Source organism: Leiobunum rupestre, chromosome 4, assembly GCF_980474605.1.
Source record: "Leiobunum rupestre chromosome 4, qqLeiRupe1.1.hap1, whole genome shotgun sequence".
Taxonomy (NCBI): domain Eukaryota; kingdom Metazoa; phylum Arthropoda; class Arachnida; order Opiliones; family Sclerosomatidae; genus Leiobunum; species Leiobunum rupestre.
In genome coordinates this window covers 28669766-28687428 of record NC_143387.1, presented here as the reverse complement: position 1 = coordinate 28687428, position 17663 = coordinate 28669766, and the positions used below count along the sequence as shown (strand labels likewise).

General features: G+C 37.2%; 1 protein-coding gene across 2 annotated transcripts; it reads left to right on the top strand.

Annotated features, from left to right (window-relative positions):
- Positions 1–309: 309 nt before the first annotated feature.
- LOC149947395 (MFS-type transporter SLC18B1-like) lies at positions 310–17651 on the top strand. Of its 2 annotated transcripts, none has more exons than XM_090172441.1 (14): positions 310–454; positions 6033–6238; positions 11045–11140; positions 11225–11298; positions 12899–13046; positions 13578–13646; positions 13710–13797; positions 13871–14010; positions 14854–14952; positions 15012–15103; positions 15177–15272; positions 16226–16300; positions 16934–17027; positions 17092–17651. In XM_090172441.1, exons 1-14 carry the CDS (start codon positions 409–411, stop codon positions 17140–17142), a joined length of 1374 nt encoding a protein of 457 aa, XP_090028567.1. In that variant the 5' UTR covers positions 310–408; the 3' UTR covers positions 17143–17651. The 2 variants fall into 2 exon arrangements, with proteins under 2 accessions (XP_090028567.1, XP_090028566.1); XM_090172440.1 differs by having other exon boundaries at positions 310–472.
- Positions 17652–17663: the final 12 nt, after the last annotated feature.

Sequence of the window (17663 nt, the reverse complement as noted above, 5' to 3'; positions counted from 1 at the left end):
AGAACGCGCTTAACGGATTTAATATAAGACAAAAGTGATATATATTGAAATCCAAATTCGTAATAATAGAAAAAGCAAAAAGTTACATTTTGGAGTAGAGTAGGAGGTACACGAGCGAACGTTATAGCGATTATAGTGAACGATCAACGGTATTTGTACTGAAAGATTTTATTTATAATTTATCATCAGTATTCCTTTTACAAAAACAACCTAGCAGGCAGATGTAGGCGAAACTCGAACGTTGCGGAGCGACGTCAGTTTGTCGACAGCCGTTTAATAATCGTCGAGGTCGGATTTAGCGGCGGAATCGGAGAGTCTTTCGCTGATATATCAAAGACGCTGTTGCGTACAGCAATAAACGCGCGCGACAATCGAGAGGGAACGTGTTATATATTTGCGGTCGCTTTGATGACAATCTTTTGTAGAGACATAACGTACGAACGGATTCCGCAAGGTAATGCCACTATTTCAGGTAATTTGAATTGCTTAAACACTTTCAAGGCGAAGGTTTCCTCGCCATCGGATTCTCCCTTCGAAAGACGTCACCTTGAAGTTTATAAGACCACGTAGCGTCGAAACGGAAGTGTTGGCCCGTTTTAGAAGTTAGTGTCGATTCGAAGGAAATGACGCCGATTAAGTAATTAACCAATAGTCGCTATTACGTCACTAGTACGATCAAAAACGTAACGGCTCAAGGAGTTCAATCTCCATTATGTTACATATTATTGTCGACCCTAAGAAAGTGTACTTTAGCTCCGTTGTCTCCTGTTGGAAGTGGAAAATGAGTGTTAAAAGAGGCTAAACTAAAAACATGGAAGCGCCTAGCAAAAATTCGAGTAAAACATTGAACTGAGCCCTTTTTTTATATCAACACTTCGAAACTTCATGGAGACACCTCAATTTTCGCGCTTCCTAGGTATTTTCCCCGCTACTAGCCAGCGTGAAAAGGGACTTCATCCTTGTAAGTTGTTCTTTCCACCATCTTATTTACAACAAGAGACTAACAATACTCGTACACGTACACGTACAGCGCGCACCTGCTGAATCTCATTCCGAGCTCTGGTCTCTTGTTCGCTGCAGTTTCAATTTATAACGATCGAGCGTAACCGTTGCAACAAAAAGATGTGTATGAGATGTTAATCGTTGTAGATACATTTGAATCTCACTTTAAAAGGAAATTGAATTTTCACGAAAAGTGGGTATACTCACATTTCAGCTTTCCCATTGTTTCAAATGTCTTTTACAATAGCTCTTAAAAGCAGTGGTGGATTACTCAATAAAAACCTTAACATATAGAGCCTTATAACAAAATTTCACTTAAGGCCTTCAAAGAACCTATTTCGCCACTAGTATTTTAAGTTGAAAAATAACTTTGCTAGTTTCGCACTTGGGTTAACTATTCCCGTTAATATTCCATATAAATCTAAAAACACTAGCGAAAAATACACCTTAATTTTTAGTGGTAATCTCCTATAAGCGCTTCTTTGCGTAATCATAGTATAGGCATACGTTATTTTTCTTATAAGTATTTAATAAAGAATCATTTTAATTCCACCAGACGAATTATTTATTTTAACTCAATAACATTGAAACAAAATTGAAGGCAGCTGTTCGTATATCGGTGAACGTTGTAAACAACCATATTGGTTGGAAATATCCAATTTAGAATAAGAATTAATGTTTTTTGTTTTAATTCCTGTTCTTATAATAATGGCATATTCTTATAGATCGTTAAAAGATCTTATAATTTTAATCGCAAATTTCAAGTTTGGGTAGAAAAACCTTTTGAAAAAATCTGACTTAATTTACAGCACGTTATTCATTAAAGTAGTTACTTCTTTAAAAACATCATAGTCTATAAACAATATGTTACGAACATTTGAATAAGAATATAGAAAAAGTCAGTAATTGGGAAAATCGAGGTCACCAACAAGTGCTTAAATTAATACGGCGACAGCGATAGCTCGATGTCCTCTAAATTAATGTATTATTTTACTTTATATCCCTATCACAATAGTCGGTAAGCTGATTGTAGGGCTAAAAACCTTATACTAAATTATTTTTTAGGCAACTATGGGTTAACGGTAATAGTGAGTGTTTGGAGCGGTTGGCTGGCGTGGCACGAAGGGCTTGCCACCACCCTCCTGTAACCCGGCCACCTGAATTACAGGCATTAAAAGTCGCTAGATGACTGCATAGGGCCTAAGTTGGTGCCTTGGGTATTAGCCTAGCTGATTATTATTATTATTAATATTATTATTAGAAGAGTCCAAGGCCTAATCAAAAGTATAATTTTCAATCAAAGCTAACTGAATTTAATCGATTTCAAGGAATTTAATCTTCCAAATTACCAAAATAGGCTAATGACCACCTTCTGAGCATCTAATGACCTATTAATTGACGTATCACTTTACCTAACAATTAAACAGTTAAGGCTGGTTTTTAAAAGGACAAAATCATCGCGACGGCGAGCGTCGATGCAAAAATTCCGATTAGGCCTAGTATTTGTTTTTGCTTCTATCCTCATCGCTGTTTCGTTTTTCCAGCTTTTAACGTAGAATACGGTATCGGGTACATCATACGTCAAATTATAACGCTATTTTTATTTGCTGGATTCGGTATAAAAATGGTATGACGAAAACCTGAACAGCTTGATTACAGTATACACCTATACCGTTTCGCTCTCCAAATCGTCGAAAGAGTGTTGGAACATCGTCGAGGAAAGTCTTAATCCACGGTACGTTCCTTTTCTGGGCAAAATAAACTTAATTTGTTTCTATTATTTTGAGAAAATACTCGAAATAGAATGCCAATTAGAAGACGTTACGCCTGTTAAGCGGTGAAGGTCTCAATAAGAAAGTGTTATTTTTCAAACCAACTATCGGTAGCGAAACATTTATTCGTAGACTTTAATTACGAATAGTAAGAATAATAGCGCCGGTTATATTTTAGAAATAACCTTTAATTGGTCGTCAATACCACCCAAGTGTCTTAAGGCAAAACCTTCCAAATGACATTAAAAAAAATCGAGTTAGTAGACCTACTAAAGAAATTTTAGTATCCCAAAAATGGTCGATGAAATTTTAACAGTAAGCATCATTTACGCTACCAAAAAAGGTAAATGAAAATAAAAAATATATGGCTACAGTATCTCGAATATAGAAAATGGCGTTTACTAGGTTTTGTCATAGAACCGCCGAACTAATTCCGCCAGAAACTGCAAAAATGTAAAATTCGTAAGAACGTGTGGCATTTTTTATAGAATCGCTCATTTTCCGGAATTAATTGCGAAAGGTTTTCCGCAAATAGGAAAAAAAATTGAAACATATATTAATTTTTAAGGGTTTTAATTCTAGACTAGTCTAGAGGTTTAGTTTTACATTTGGAATCGAAAAAATGACCTGAAAATGCCGGGAAATTTCAATTTGCGAACAATATTAGGCTAATCATGGAATGAAAACCCTTTTTTTTTTCGGAATTTTTTTTTACAACTCTAATTTTGTATAACCATGGGATTAGAATATTCCTTTCACACAAGAGCCAATTTAGATTTAAATTCTAAATAGAGGCATAAGTATGATACTTTCTATTATCCCAATTCTCATTTTCACGATTTATTGAGCCCATTTTTGCCAAATATTTAAGGGCCCTATAAATAGTATATTGAGGACTAGAATTACAAACATTCGATTCGATAATGACGGTAATTATTTTAAAATTTAAGTCTTGAACGCATCTGGGCAGTGGCGGACTGGCCATAGAGAGAACCTGCCCGATGGCAGGTGGGCCCCACAGACCGTTCATGAAGTGGGCCCCTCAAACATGATAGAGTTATAGTTGTTAAAGCTGGGGCCCTTTGTCTTCTGGCAGCCCAAAATATTAGACCCAGTCCGCCACTGCATCTTGGATCGTATTTATCGCTGGAAAGCAAAACGGGTAATAAAATTATCTCTTGTCACCTTTATCCGCTACTGAGTCCTTGAATTTTGACTGCCACAGAAATATCGCACAGAGATTTTGACGCTTTTAAAAGTAACAAGTTGGCGCAGCCGTAATATTAGTTCCAAATTTATGGGTCCACAAGAGCCCCAATGAGCATCGTCATCAAGAGGAAATTTAATACCTCATTAATCGACGTATTGTTTACATATGTGGTCTTAGCGGTCACTGAGAAATCAAGGACCCAAAGTTACGGGCCTCCAAGGGCCCAAACGGGTATCACGCCTCTGAGAGTTTTCCATACCCCATTAATGGACGTATAATTAATATTTGTCACCTCAGTGATCGCTGAGAAATCAAGCGCTCAAAGTTACGGGTCTCCAAGGTCCCAAACGGGTATCACGCCTCTGAGAGTTTTTCATACCCCATTAATGGACGTATAATTCATATTTGTCACCTCAGTGCTCGCTGAGAAATCAAGGACTCAAAGTTACGGGCCTCCAAGGGCCCAAACGGGTATCACGCCTCTGAGAGTTTTCCATACCCCATTAATGGACGTATAATTAATATTTGTCACCTCAGTGATCGCTGAGAAATCAAGCGCTCAAAGTTACGGGTCTCCAAGGTCCCAAACGGGTATCACGCCTCTGAGAGTTTTTCATACCCCATTAATGGACGTATAATTAATATTTGTCACCTCAGTGATCGCTGAGAAATCAAGCGCTCAAAGTTACGGGTCTCCAAGGTCCCAAACGGGTATCACGCCTCTGAGAGTTTTTCATACCCCATTAATGGACGTATAATTCATATTTGTCACCTCAGTGCTCGCTGAGAAATCAAGGCCTCAAAGTTACGGGCCTCCAAGGGCCCAAACGGGTATCACGCCTCTGAGAGTTTTTCATACCCCATTAATGGACGTATAATTCATATTTGTCGCCTCAGTGATCACTGAGAAATCAAGGGCTCAAAGTTACGGGGCCCTGAGGGCCCCAATGGGTATTGTTATATAGAGTGGTCTTTAAATTTAAATGATCATTACCCAAACTGAATTGTTTTGCATACCTGGTTTTAGAAATTTTTCTTAATGACCTTGGTGATTTTATGTTAATTTTTTCGACTTCGTATTAGTGAATTCACATCGGTATTAATCCATTTAGACCCAAAATGTGACGGCACACATTTTTCTAATTGAAACCGAGTCTCTAAATTCAACGTGCTCTCATCTCAATATATTAAATTCCTAGCAAAATCAGATTTAGCATTATTAGCAGTGTATCAATTTTTAGTGGACACCCTGTATATATATATATATATATATATATATATATATATATATATATATATATATATATATATATATATATATATATATATATATATAAAGATCTGGGGAACAAAAAACCATAGCTATCTTCTGCAAAATAATGATGCATCATTATAAAACAAACTGACCTGAAGTATTTATCCCCATCGAATTAGCCTGGTAGTCATTTTCTAACGAAGTTATTCGGGAATGACGAGTTTCCCCTCAAAGAGATTATTGGAGAGAATCTTCCGAAAGCGGAAGAAAGCAAATAGTTGATAAAAACCTATTAAAACTGAGTCGCGAGTATATGTCCCTGAATTCACGATACGAACTTGACCCTAGGCTGATGTCACGCTATATATTGACGCGTTCCGTATCCATAGTACGCGAGTGCGAGCGTTTATTTTTCATACACTATTTCAAGGCCCCAGACGAATTTGGGTTACGTGATTATAGTTACCGGAGATTGGGTTAAGGGTAACGTAAGTCAGTCGTCCTTTGAAAGCGCAGACTTTTAGCCGCATTGACCCGATTACCGTACCAAACATCAACAAGTGGAATGCATTGTAGAGTAAGCCTACGCGCGCTCTTTTTATTATCATTTAACTGTCGCGCGCGGGAGCAGCCCGACGATTAACAACAAGCGCGAATATACTTCGAAGCGTCGAGCTTTTAAAACCGATTCCAATCCGTTTGCCCGTTTCGCCGTTTCGTGCAGAATATCCGATGGAAAGGAAACCGAAAACGCGCTACAGTATCGTACGATTAACCGCTTTTGGTGGCTTAGGAGCGTCCAGTAGCTTCAAGAGGGCCAAGCAGAATCATTTGTGGTCGCTCGAGAGCCAGAAGGGCCCGATTGAAAATGGCGCCCCACCCGAAAAGGAGGCCGAACCCGTCACCTGCCGGATCATTCTGTTGGTGGCCACTCTGGCTATTACCGAGTTCTTCACTTTCTCAGCCATTAACGTCTTGGCACCCTTCTTCCCGTCTTTGGTAAGACCTATTCTCTTTTTGTTTTCTTATATGGGTTGGTTAAGTCTATTAGTGAGAGCGCGTGGTGATAAATAGTTCGGAATTGATATACACACGCATTGAACTATACTCTCGACTACCTCATTTTTATTTAAAAAAAAACTTACTAGATAAAATTTTATAAGCAAAAAAACCCGCTTGTTGCCGAGGACGCGCGCATCTTCGTTTACGCGTGTTTTGAAACGACCTCCTCTAAGTTGCACCGCCTCGCCGGAACTTTAGGAATAAAAAATGGTAAATCGCGTGTAGCTCGGGTGGTAAAGGTGGTAAAGTTAAGAATTTTTTTTATGGTGGTACGTGTCAGAATACTACTTAAAACCTGATATGGAACCACATCGAGATATTTTTTTACTTGACGTTTTTTACCATTTTTCTTTTTTCTCCATAGGGAAAAATGGTAAATCGCGTGTATAGCTCGGGTGGTAAAGGTGGAAAAGTTATTAAATTTGTTATGGTGATACGTGTCACAGTACTACTTAAAACCTGATATGGAACCACATCGAGATATTTATTTTTATTTTATTTTAAATTTTCCTGCTTTCTTCAGATTTAATCTTTTTATATCGAATTTCCATGGCAACCACAACTAAGCCTAATTCCGCGGTTTTCAAACGGCTGTTGCGAGATCGATTTAGACAAAAATTGCAGTTAGACCTACTCGTATTTTTTGGATGCTTTTAAACTGTCGACTTCTGTTTTATAATTACGTACGCTCTGCAATGAGTTATCAAACTAAAAATATAGATTGGTGACTATGTATACTTTGGCAGAAAGAGACGAAATAAATATTGCAGTGCCCTTCTGAGACAAAGTGGTTAAATGTGGGAGCCGGATACAAGTCTCGCCAACATCTTTTTGCCCACAAACAGAGAACAATGGCAAATATTCCACCAACCCAAAACGCTTTAGAGCAACACACAAAGAGGACACTACTTCAGGGTGACGTTACATGGGGGCAGTACTTTGTTCCAAGACCGGACTTAGCTGATCCCAAAGAATGGGGTTGGTCTTTAAGCCCTGAAAACAAATGGCAGGCAATTTGGTCAACTATGCCTGAAGCATCGAATTTATCATATCTAGTTAAATGCAACTGCAAAACATTTAACTGCCCAACCTGCAAAAGCGCGAAGGCTAACCTTAAATGTACCATTATGTGCAAGTGTGAACAAAATTGTGATAATTAAGAAAAATTATCATTATGTTTTACCCGTACAATGTGTCCAAGTAATGCGGTTTTCCTTAATTAATGAAAAATAAATATTTCAATATTTCCATATTTATGTTCTTTAATTATCTATTTATAATAATTACAATTTTTTTATTTAAAAACAAATCACATTGCATGAAGTATGTAATAAACGTAGAACATTTCAGTTGTATTTGAAGTTTTTGTTATTTATTAGGTAGAAAAAAACTAGAAATTTAAGAAAAAACGTCAATGGAAAAGTATCTCGATGTGGTTCCATATCAGGTTTTAAGTAGTACCGTGACACGTATCACCATAAAAAATCCATAACTTTACCACCTTTACCACCCGACCTACACGCGATTTACCATTTTTCCCTATGGAGAAAAAAGAAAAATGGTAAAAAACTTCATGTAAAAAAAAGATCTCGATCTGGTTTGATATCAAGTTTTAAGTAGCATTGTGACACGTATCACCATAAAAAAATTCATAACTTTACCACCTTTACCACGCGATTTACCATTTTTTATTTCTAAAGTTGTGGAGATTTGGTGCATCGTAGAATTTTACATTTTAAAAACACAATTAAACGAAGATACGCGCGTCCTCGGCAACACGCGGGTTTTTTGCTTATAAAAGTTTGTCCAGTATGTGTTTTTGAAAAATAAAAATTAGGTAGTCGAGAGTATAGTTCAAGGCGCGTGTATACCAATTTTCAGAGCTGTATACCAATTCCGAACAATTCGGGTGTTTTTTGTAACCATGCGCTCTCACTATATAACAAAAACAAAATAAAGCTATAAAAAAATCATGAAAATAGAAAAGAGATAAAAAAATTCCACCATTTTATTATTAGGATAATTTCTTAGTTTAATAGAAAATTAAAACATTACCGAAAAAGCTGGTAAAAATTAAAACCTGAACTTTATTTAGTTTATAACATCAGCTAGACAAATACAGCGTCTTTTCTTTAATAAAACTTCTGTCTTTCATATTTTTACTCTGCAGACAATCCAGATTTGTATCGGTTTAACACTCATTATTAAGTTACAATAAATTCATATTGAACGCAAAAGGGCAAAAAATTACGTAATATTTCTACTCGATGAAAATAAACTTGAAAGGCTATTCTGTAACAAAATTACCCAAAAAATCATGATTCGTCAAAAATGGCATGCTCGTGTGGAGAACTTGGAGAAGGGGCGGATATCGAAAAATCAAACTATCGATTATATAAGTTCAATTTTAAGTAGTATCAATATGTTACGCTATATCCGGTATTTGAGTCAAATTATGATTTAAATGCTTAAGTGGACGAGAAATAACTGTTTATTTTTGGTGCCCAAGACTTAAATTGGCACCATAGACCGCATGTCGAAGCATTTAATTAAAATAATTTACAGACCGCCACGATTTTGAATATGACCAATACTATCGATGGTTTGATATTTCGATAGCAGCCTCTTCTCCACACGCGCATTGTCATTTGGACGAATCATGACTTTTTTGTCATTTTATTTACAGAATAGCCTCCCAGATGTCGAAAGAACGAATGCGTTAAGTACTTTACGCGTCGAAAAGAGGAACGTCTACACTAAACACGCGATTCCCGATAAACTATTTTATGGGATGAATCATACGTAGAACGGCTTTGAAAAATAATTTGCGAAATATGTTTCACTGCCAGATTGACGAGTAGAAAACTGTACTATTTGTTCGATTACATAAGAATTTCTTTTTTTTACAGTTCAAATAATTATAATTTTTAACCAAAATGTTTGTAGTAAAAGCTGTAAAGCTATATTTTAACAGTTTTTTAGACTTAGTTAACTAAAGAACGAATTGATAATATATCGCAGTGAAAAACCATCATTTATAGGTCTTCATCAGTGTTTATTTATTAGTCACTTCCCACCATTGGCGTAGCGTCTACGCATGTAGCTGGAAAAGTGTTGAATTTTTTCCGTTTGGAAACTGCAGAGGCCTAAGCTCATTTCCGATGAGAGGCAGAGAAGCCGTTACAAATTATCAGAGCACGCGCAGCCCACGTTTTGAATCCTTCTCTCTCCGAACATGTTTAGTCATTTCCATTAACAGGGGAATTATTTATCGGGGCTTGGCCCAAACCTCCGATACCGGCCCTTAACGGGTTAGAGTGTGCAATAACTGGTGGCTTTACCGGGGAGTCGATGTCCGGCTCTCATTATAAAGGCGGTGGCGCACTGGGAGATGTTAGCCGTGATCAAATGGTTCTATTCCGCCTCAGACTAACGGAGAAGGTTCCGGCATCCGTGCCACCTCGAAGGAGCTGGTAGCCTGCTGTGGGGCAGCGGATCTCCGTGTGAGGCGCTGTGACCCTGTTTCCCGGCTATTTGGAATCACAGCGGGATATCTGGTGCCAGCGGTGCCGGGTTACCCGGGTTGCAGTGTGCTCGTCGTTCCCCTTTAGGAACCTTTTCTGAAGGGCTAGGCTTTCTACCTCCGTACGTAGGGTGTTTGTTAGAGATGCTAGAGCATCCACTCTCTATCCCACCGCTGTGCGCGAAGTGGAAGCTGGTCGCTCCATTGCTAGCGTTGAGGGGGAGAACCTCAGAAGTATAGTGCTACTGCCCATGGCTGTTTTTTCGCGTGTCCGGGTTGTGGACGCTGGAGTAGGATTCTGATGAGACCACCGGTGAAGTAGGCTATATGAGCTTTATGCTCTGCTTGAAGCACCGGTATGTAAATTTTCTGACCACAAACCGCTGATGCCAACATCCATCTAACTTGTAAGAGGTCGTCCACAAATTATATAACGCGGAAAGGGAGTTTGAATATAAGTGTGACTAAATGGTAGATGTGGGGGTGGACTCACGATACAAATCTTAGTTTTCTAATACAACCTACATTATCAATTGTTTTAACTTAGAGTAGCAATTATGGTCTAAGGGTAAAACAGTATAGAAATAAGCGTAGTTTTAAATGAAATTTAATAATTTTGAGGTTTACAGTGCTCTAACAATGAAGCGGGTTGGGTATTTGTTACTTAATTTAGGAGGATTGGGTTTTTCCAGTTTCTTAGTTTTGAGGAAGATTGTGGTGTTGAAAAAATTCGATTTCTTTGCGTGACGTAATTTGTTAACAGCTCATTGGTGATTTCATAGCTATCGTTAAAATGCCTTTGCTTAACCTTACTACTGCGTAGTCAGTTCTTGGAAAGCTACTAAATTTTATCGAAAACCATTGTTAAGCTTGTTCTGGAACAAAAAATGTATACCATTTGCGCTAATTTAAAGTATTCGCTTGTTCTGGTGTGGAAAATTACTCTCCGTCAAGGTACGGCTGAAAATGAGGTGTAAAGAGAGCAAGCTGATAAAATCGCCTACTTATCCAGAATTTATGCAGGCAGCCATTAGCTAAAACATTTTTACTGGGCAACATCGGAGTAATATGACGTCATAGGGTTACTCTTTTTACCATAATCCGAAATGCCAGAACAAGCGAAATGTATTCACTTTCTGAAACCCTCGCGGATCATGGATTTCAAAGGAATTGTGGTGATTGAGTTTGAAGATGCGAATAATATTATTTTGTACGTATAGGCCGAGAAAAAGAACGCTACTGGAGCGGCGTTTGGTGTCATTATAGGTATTTTCGAATTAGCCGCTCTAGTTATTTCACCGTTCTGTATCAAAGCGGTAAGTTTTCACTCAGTTTACATTCACGTATTATTTCACCCTATTAAATCCAAGGTTCAATATGATATGTCTGTTTGTTCGAAGGTTCTGCACGTGTCACCCAAGTATCTAACAGTAGCTGGTGTCGTACTTTTGGCGTTGGGAACTTTACTCTTCAGGTGAGCGATTTACGTTTCCGCGTATTTAAAATCCTGTGAATTGCGGTGTATTCACGAAGTTTTATCAGCGCGCTGTTCTTTTCTACATTCAATTGTGAACGTAGAAAGTTTTTAACCTGTAGAAGGTTTTGAAGCCATTTACGATATAGTACACGTGAATATGCATGAACTATTTCCATACAATCGGATGACGCGAATAATATCCAAAGTATATAAACTTCAGATCTAAATTTAAATTCAGAAACACCCGTGAATCCGAATAAACTAACATCTAGCCCGACCTTATTTAGGATACTGAGAACATACACGAGTATAACTTCCAACACCTAAGCTCGTCTCTCAAACGTTAATTAAAGCTAAATTTAACGATATTTTCTTATAAATTCATTAATTAGGTGTTAAGATACTCAATAATTTCGCTCGCTTCTGTAAACACGTCGACGTCTACCATCTCAGTGACCTAAATACGCTGTTGCATCTAGTAATTCTAATATAATATATTTCGAACCACTTTGGGATAGAATTTTGAACGGTTCAGATGATCGATTGTCACATATAACTTACAATAATTAAGGATAAATAGTCAATATACTGTATTATAAAATATATTAAACTGTAAAATTAATGGTCATAAAGATTGTGTAAATGATCGGATGTGTTCGTATCCGAACATGAATAACCAACCGTTACCATATTAAAACGTAATTACTCAACATAACCTAGCCAAGCTAAGGCAAATACCATTTTAGAGAATTTGTGGACTGCCACTTCTTCGGAATCTATTACCTCACTTAACCAAAACTATCGTAACAAATTGTTGCCAAACCTAACATCTTGGATAAATAATAACCCTATTATTTATGCAAGCTAACATAACCTAACAAAATCAGAGAAAATTTATGTTGACCGTAAACAAAACTAACTTAACCAAAATAAACCAAATCTAACTGACCTCGTAGAATAGGCTGTATCTATAGAATAAGTATTTTAAAATCTATATTGTTTTTACTAGCAATTTCTCTAAAATTACATTAGTATAATAAATATTGTCCCTGGGCAGATTATTTTGAACATAAATACAATCTAGATATATCTTTCAATAAACTAAATCTCCAATACACCAAAATACACCAATTGGAATGTTGAAAATCTTCCTACAAAAATTGTATTGAATGAGAATTCAAGCTAATATAACCCTGACTATAGCATAGGGCCGATTTAATTTCGGTCGGCGGCGGTGTTTGGTGAATAACAAAAACCCTCGGCGACGTTGATTTTTTTCGGTGACGGCGGCGTGAAGGGGAAAAAATTCCCCCCCTTTTGAAAACTAAAAAGAAAATACAAAATGTTTTTGAAAGAAAAAAAATAAAGTTACGTAGGAAAACTCAAAAACAATTTGGCGGCGGAAACAAATTTAACGGCGGCGGCGTCGGTGACGGGCCGAAAAGTAAATGACTCGGCGGCGATAGGCTCTAGCCCTGACTTCTGTTCTCTATGTCACTTTTATTAATAAGTATTTTGACTACAGAACCGTATTGTAGTGTAAAATAATCCAGAGTATGTTTGGAAAATTGGTAATTGAAATCTTTTTAAATTTCAGTCTCGTAATGATGCTTCCTTCCGGAGCAACATTCATTTCCGTTTCTATTCTTCTAAGAATCTTGCAGGGCTTTGGTTCGGGTATAATTGACGTTTGCAGTTATATGGTTATAAGTCTATTAGTCAGTGGAAAAGTCTCTACGGCTATCGTAAGTGAGCGCGCACAGTGGCGCCGCCAGGCGCTTTTCTACTAGTAGTCTGGACACTTAGGAGACCTTTCCGTAGAAATTAAAAATGAGTTTTGAAAAAAAAAAGAAAAAAAAAGAAATTCTTCAACCTGCACCGATGGGGATAATTATTCTTTTATGAAGTTCAAATAATCTCTTTTTGGAAGAAAACAAAAATCTGCTATTTTCTATCGCTTTTATTAAACTGACCACGATCCAACCGGTTTTTTCAGGATTTTTTCAGTTCCCATCCCTGATCCTGACTAAAATCTCAAAAACTAGGATTCCCAATTAAAATTTTTAAAAGGGATTTTTTTTAAATAAAAATATCGCGCTCTTTTATATTGAAAACGAAAACTAAATGATATTCATTGCAATACATTTAAAATTGTTTGTTTAATTTGAGGGACTTTTTAAATATACTACTCGGCCTATCCCTGTCGGCACCACTAAGCGCACATTCACTTTTGAATTTCGACGGTAATCATTGAGAGTTTAATTTCCACCACGCAGGGGATTTTAGAAATGGCCGTTGGTTTGGGCATTACAGTGGGACCGGCCGTTGGAGGGGTTCTCTACGATGTAAGAACTTTACAATACACACACCCAGTGACGTAGTTCATGAACAAATATTTCTATAAACAGGCAGGTGGTTTCATGCTACCATTTTTGGTATTAGGAGGATTAATTACGTTGATGATACCTTCAAATTGCATCGTATTTCCTAAAGTTGGTGAGTAAAACATTGCATTGTTATCATAACTTATATTACACCGGCATGACAAAATATCTCGTATTCCTTTCAGAGAACCAAGCGGACAACAGTGAAATTGGTATAATGGGTTTTCTGTTGGACTTCGAGGTGATCATATGCATCATCAGTATTACGTCGGGGGGTGCAACCTTGGGGTTTCTGACGGGAATTCTGGAACCTCATCTAAGACAAGTAAGTGACCTAGAGAGGCAGGTTTTCAGGTTATCTTCACCAAATGTTAATGGCAACCAGCCTAATGAAATCTGGTGGTCAAACTCTAATTAATCTAATTAAGTGGTAAATGTAAGATAATCGACTACGAGGAACACTACAAAAAAACTAATATTTTCAAAATGCTATAAGTCAAAATACCATTGTGAGATGACCTAGAACTATACTCACACTGAAATACAACGTCACGAGAAACTTAACAATTTAAGTTAGTTAGGACTGAGCTTATTATGGTACAGAGAATTGAAGTATAAATAAATTATTCTCAATTTTACTGTATGCCGAAAGCCCACTGCACTTACAACGTTAGTTAGAGGCTTAAAGCCACGATCACACGAAAGCGAAAACCTCATTAACTAACTAGTTCTTAAACGATTCGTACGCGCTGATTTCTGCTAGAAGATACTGCAAGACGTTACGATGGATACAGCACACGTTTCCTAGATTTAGCGATAAACCAGGACACTAGATGAAGAAAAAAGTGATTGGATGATACTACAGTATTGAAGTAACGCAGTCAGAGTTTACTATTTGGTTGTCGTGTGATCCGCGGTTTAAAAATAATTAAGAGTAAGATTGGTGGAGTAAGATTGGGAGAAAACTGGTTTCAAACGAAGTGTGACCGTGGCTTTAGTGGATGAAATCCTTGGCTTATAAAAGTGGTTATTTGATTGTTCAAAGTACTAAAATGTAATTGAAAAGTTATTTAAATTAATTTAAACTTGAAACCAGCTGTAAAATGACTGGAATGTTTCGCGACTTTAAACTTCTCACGTTTTCTTTGTTAAATTTGGTTTATTTCAGTTTAATTTAAGCGCTACGCGTATTGGACTGGTCAGCGTGACTACCGGAGCGGTATTTGCTGTTACAACACCCATTTGGGGATATTTATCGGATAAAAATGTACGTCCAATAACTAACTAGTCTTGAAAACTAATTTACCCAATATTGTTATTATTCAGATTAACGCGTACATTTTAATGATTATCGGCTGCCTTTTAGCTATGGTGGGATTTTTCATTCTGGGACCATTTCCGTGGCTAAACATTGAAATGTAAGACTATTATGATTCAAACTTTCTTGGAAGTTTATCCAAACTAATTGAAGTCTTTTGTTGCGTTTTTCAGGAAACTGTGGATGATGTTGGTTTCGTTACTCTTTTGCGGCCTCGGAGCGGCCGCGCAAAGTATCTGTCCCTTCGGACTAATGCTCAAGAGTGCCAGGTAAGAGCTCCATACGACTACAACACCCTAATTAGATTCCTGCTAATTAAGAAGCGGGTCTCCCACATTATTCATTAATGGCCCGCTGTACCCGAATTAATAGAGAGAGATTAAGCACCCTCTAGGTTTTCGCGGCTCTTCGGAGACAGTGCTGTCGAAGCGCTCTTAAGTTCCGGAAAAATCCTCACGTTCACTTAAAGTCCCCATTAAAATATTATACTTGGTGGTTAGCTATAACTCTAAATGATGATAAAATACGCGAAAAAGTAGATTAGTCCATAATTAAAAGGGATAATATAGCTAAATCCTCAAACAAATTTGAAGAAATTAAAAAACTTACTAATAACTCGTACCAATAGGTCTTTGAGCAAACCAAAAGACGCGAATCTCGGATCAAATAAATCTTCGAGTAATAAACTACATAAAACTAAATAAAATAGCCAGACATTCCAACGGTTTGGCTTTCCGTTGCTATGCAACGCGTTTTGAAATTTTTAATGTTTAGGCTTAGTTTCTCTTTTAGATATAATAGTCGCCAACCAGATTTCCCGCACGGTACTGATGACTATGAGTTCCAAATAGAACGAAACCGGTCTACCGTTGGAATTTCTGGCTATTTTATTTAGTTTTTAAGATATATTTGATCCGAGATTCGCGTCTTTTGGTTTGCTCGAAGACCTAACGGTACGAGTTATTAGTAAGTTTTTTAATTTCTTTAAATTTGTTTGAGGATTTAGCTATATTATCCCTTTTAATTATGGACTAATCTACTCACGTATTTTATCATCCTTCGCACAGTCCATAGGTGGTTTCTTCTAATATAACTCTAAATATATAATTAACATTTGGTTTTTCAATTTTTAACTTTCACGTCACCTCTCCAGGTGCGCTTGAATCAATTTACAATCCCTTTATACATATATCCAGATTGAATTGATATTTTAAATATTTAGGAGATTAGGAATGCCGACTGACGTCACGACGTCGGCTCTGGTTTCGGCGATTCACATAACGTGTAGTACAGCTGGGTGAGTATATAACATATCCTGAAAATATTTTAACACAACCAAATATTTCCCTTTTCCCAGACAAACATCACGTATCAAAATTTAAAAGGGAAGCGAAAGCTGAACCAAAATAAAAAAAATTCCCAAATAACTTTCTATTAAAGATTAAAACGAAACAGCGGGAAATAGCTCCTGAACAGTGGCGTAGACAAGGGGGGGGGGGTTTCCGGTCCAGACCTCCCCTTAGACTGTACTAAATTTCCACCCCCTTCTCGACCCTCCTCTTAATATTCACATACTTCGACCCCCCTTGATGAATTTCTGGCTATGCCACTGCTCCTGAAGGCCACCTAGGAGCAACAAACACCAGGAGAACGCAGCTAGCCTTTAAACACGCTAACGCAGGGTTGTGTACAAATTTCATTGAACGAACCTTTACGCTGAGCGTTTACGGGCGTGGGGGGGGGAGACAATTTCCGAATTTTCCCCTTCCGAAGGCAGCAGGCGCTAAAGCGTCTTAACCAACGATAAATGTACGCAAGAAAATCCACGACTTTTGACGGGCTGAGTTCTCCTTGCGTGTGTTGCTCCTAGAAGCCAATATGAATTCTTGGTCTCGCGAGCTAACTTCCACGTATTTATTTTTGTACGCAGAAATTCTTTAGGGCCCATTATCGGAGGGCTACTCATTGACCTGATGGAATTCCGAATGAGTACCTTTGTTATGTTTCTATTTGAGATTGTCCAAGTATGATTTGACTTTTAAAAACGCATCATTTCAATTTTTATTGATATATTTATCCATAACGCAGGCGATATTGGAATTTGGATCTTGGTATGTCTTGAAACGAAACGGCTCATGAAACTGGACGTGGAAAAAATAGTGATATACATGCAGTTTCTCTACAATCTAGTGTTTTACCATTGGAAGAACATAAATAACTTATTGATTGATAGAATGATAGTTTTGGCTATATACAAAGTTTAACAATATTTTTACGGCTGCACATAGTAGTAAGCCTTATAAAAATTGAATTTGTTTTGTTTTCGTGCAGAATAATTCTAATAATGTAAATACAATATGTCGAAATATACCAATCACAGATATGGATTATGATTGGTAAAATGTCTCGCTTAAGTTCGATCTTCTCTCCCGTTTTCGATTTTTTTTAAACGTGTCATAAAACATTTTGAGAGTAACATTGTTGTTGGATATGCCTTAATCGAACGGTTTTTTAGTTGAATAAAACACCATTAGCGGTTCGCGTCTTTTTGTTGAAACAGAAATTTTTAAATATTAATGTTTACAACTATTACTGTTATATTTATGAATATTCATAATCCTAATAAAATTTTCATGGCAAAATATCGTCATGTATATTAA

Coding starts and splice junctions, on each gene's coding strand:
- LOC149947395 (XM_090172440.1), top strand. CDS start 409: ATGACAATCTTTTGTAGAGACATAACGTACGAACGGATTCCGCAAGGT. Junction 11,141..11,224: donor CACCGTTCTGTATCAAAGCG/GTAAGTTTTCAC, acceptor GTTTGTTCGAAG/GTTCTGCACGTGTCACCCAA. Junction 14,011..14,853: donor TGGAACCTCATCTAAGACAA/GTAAGTGACCTA, acceptor GGTTTATTTCAG/TTTAATTTAAGCGCTACGCG.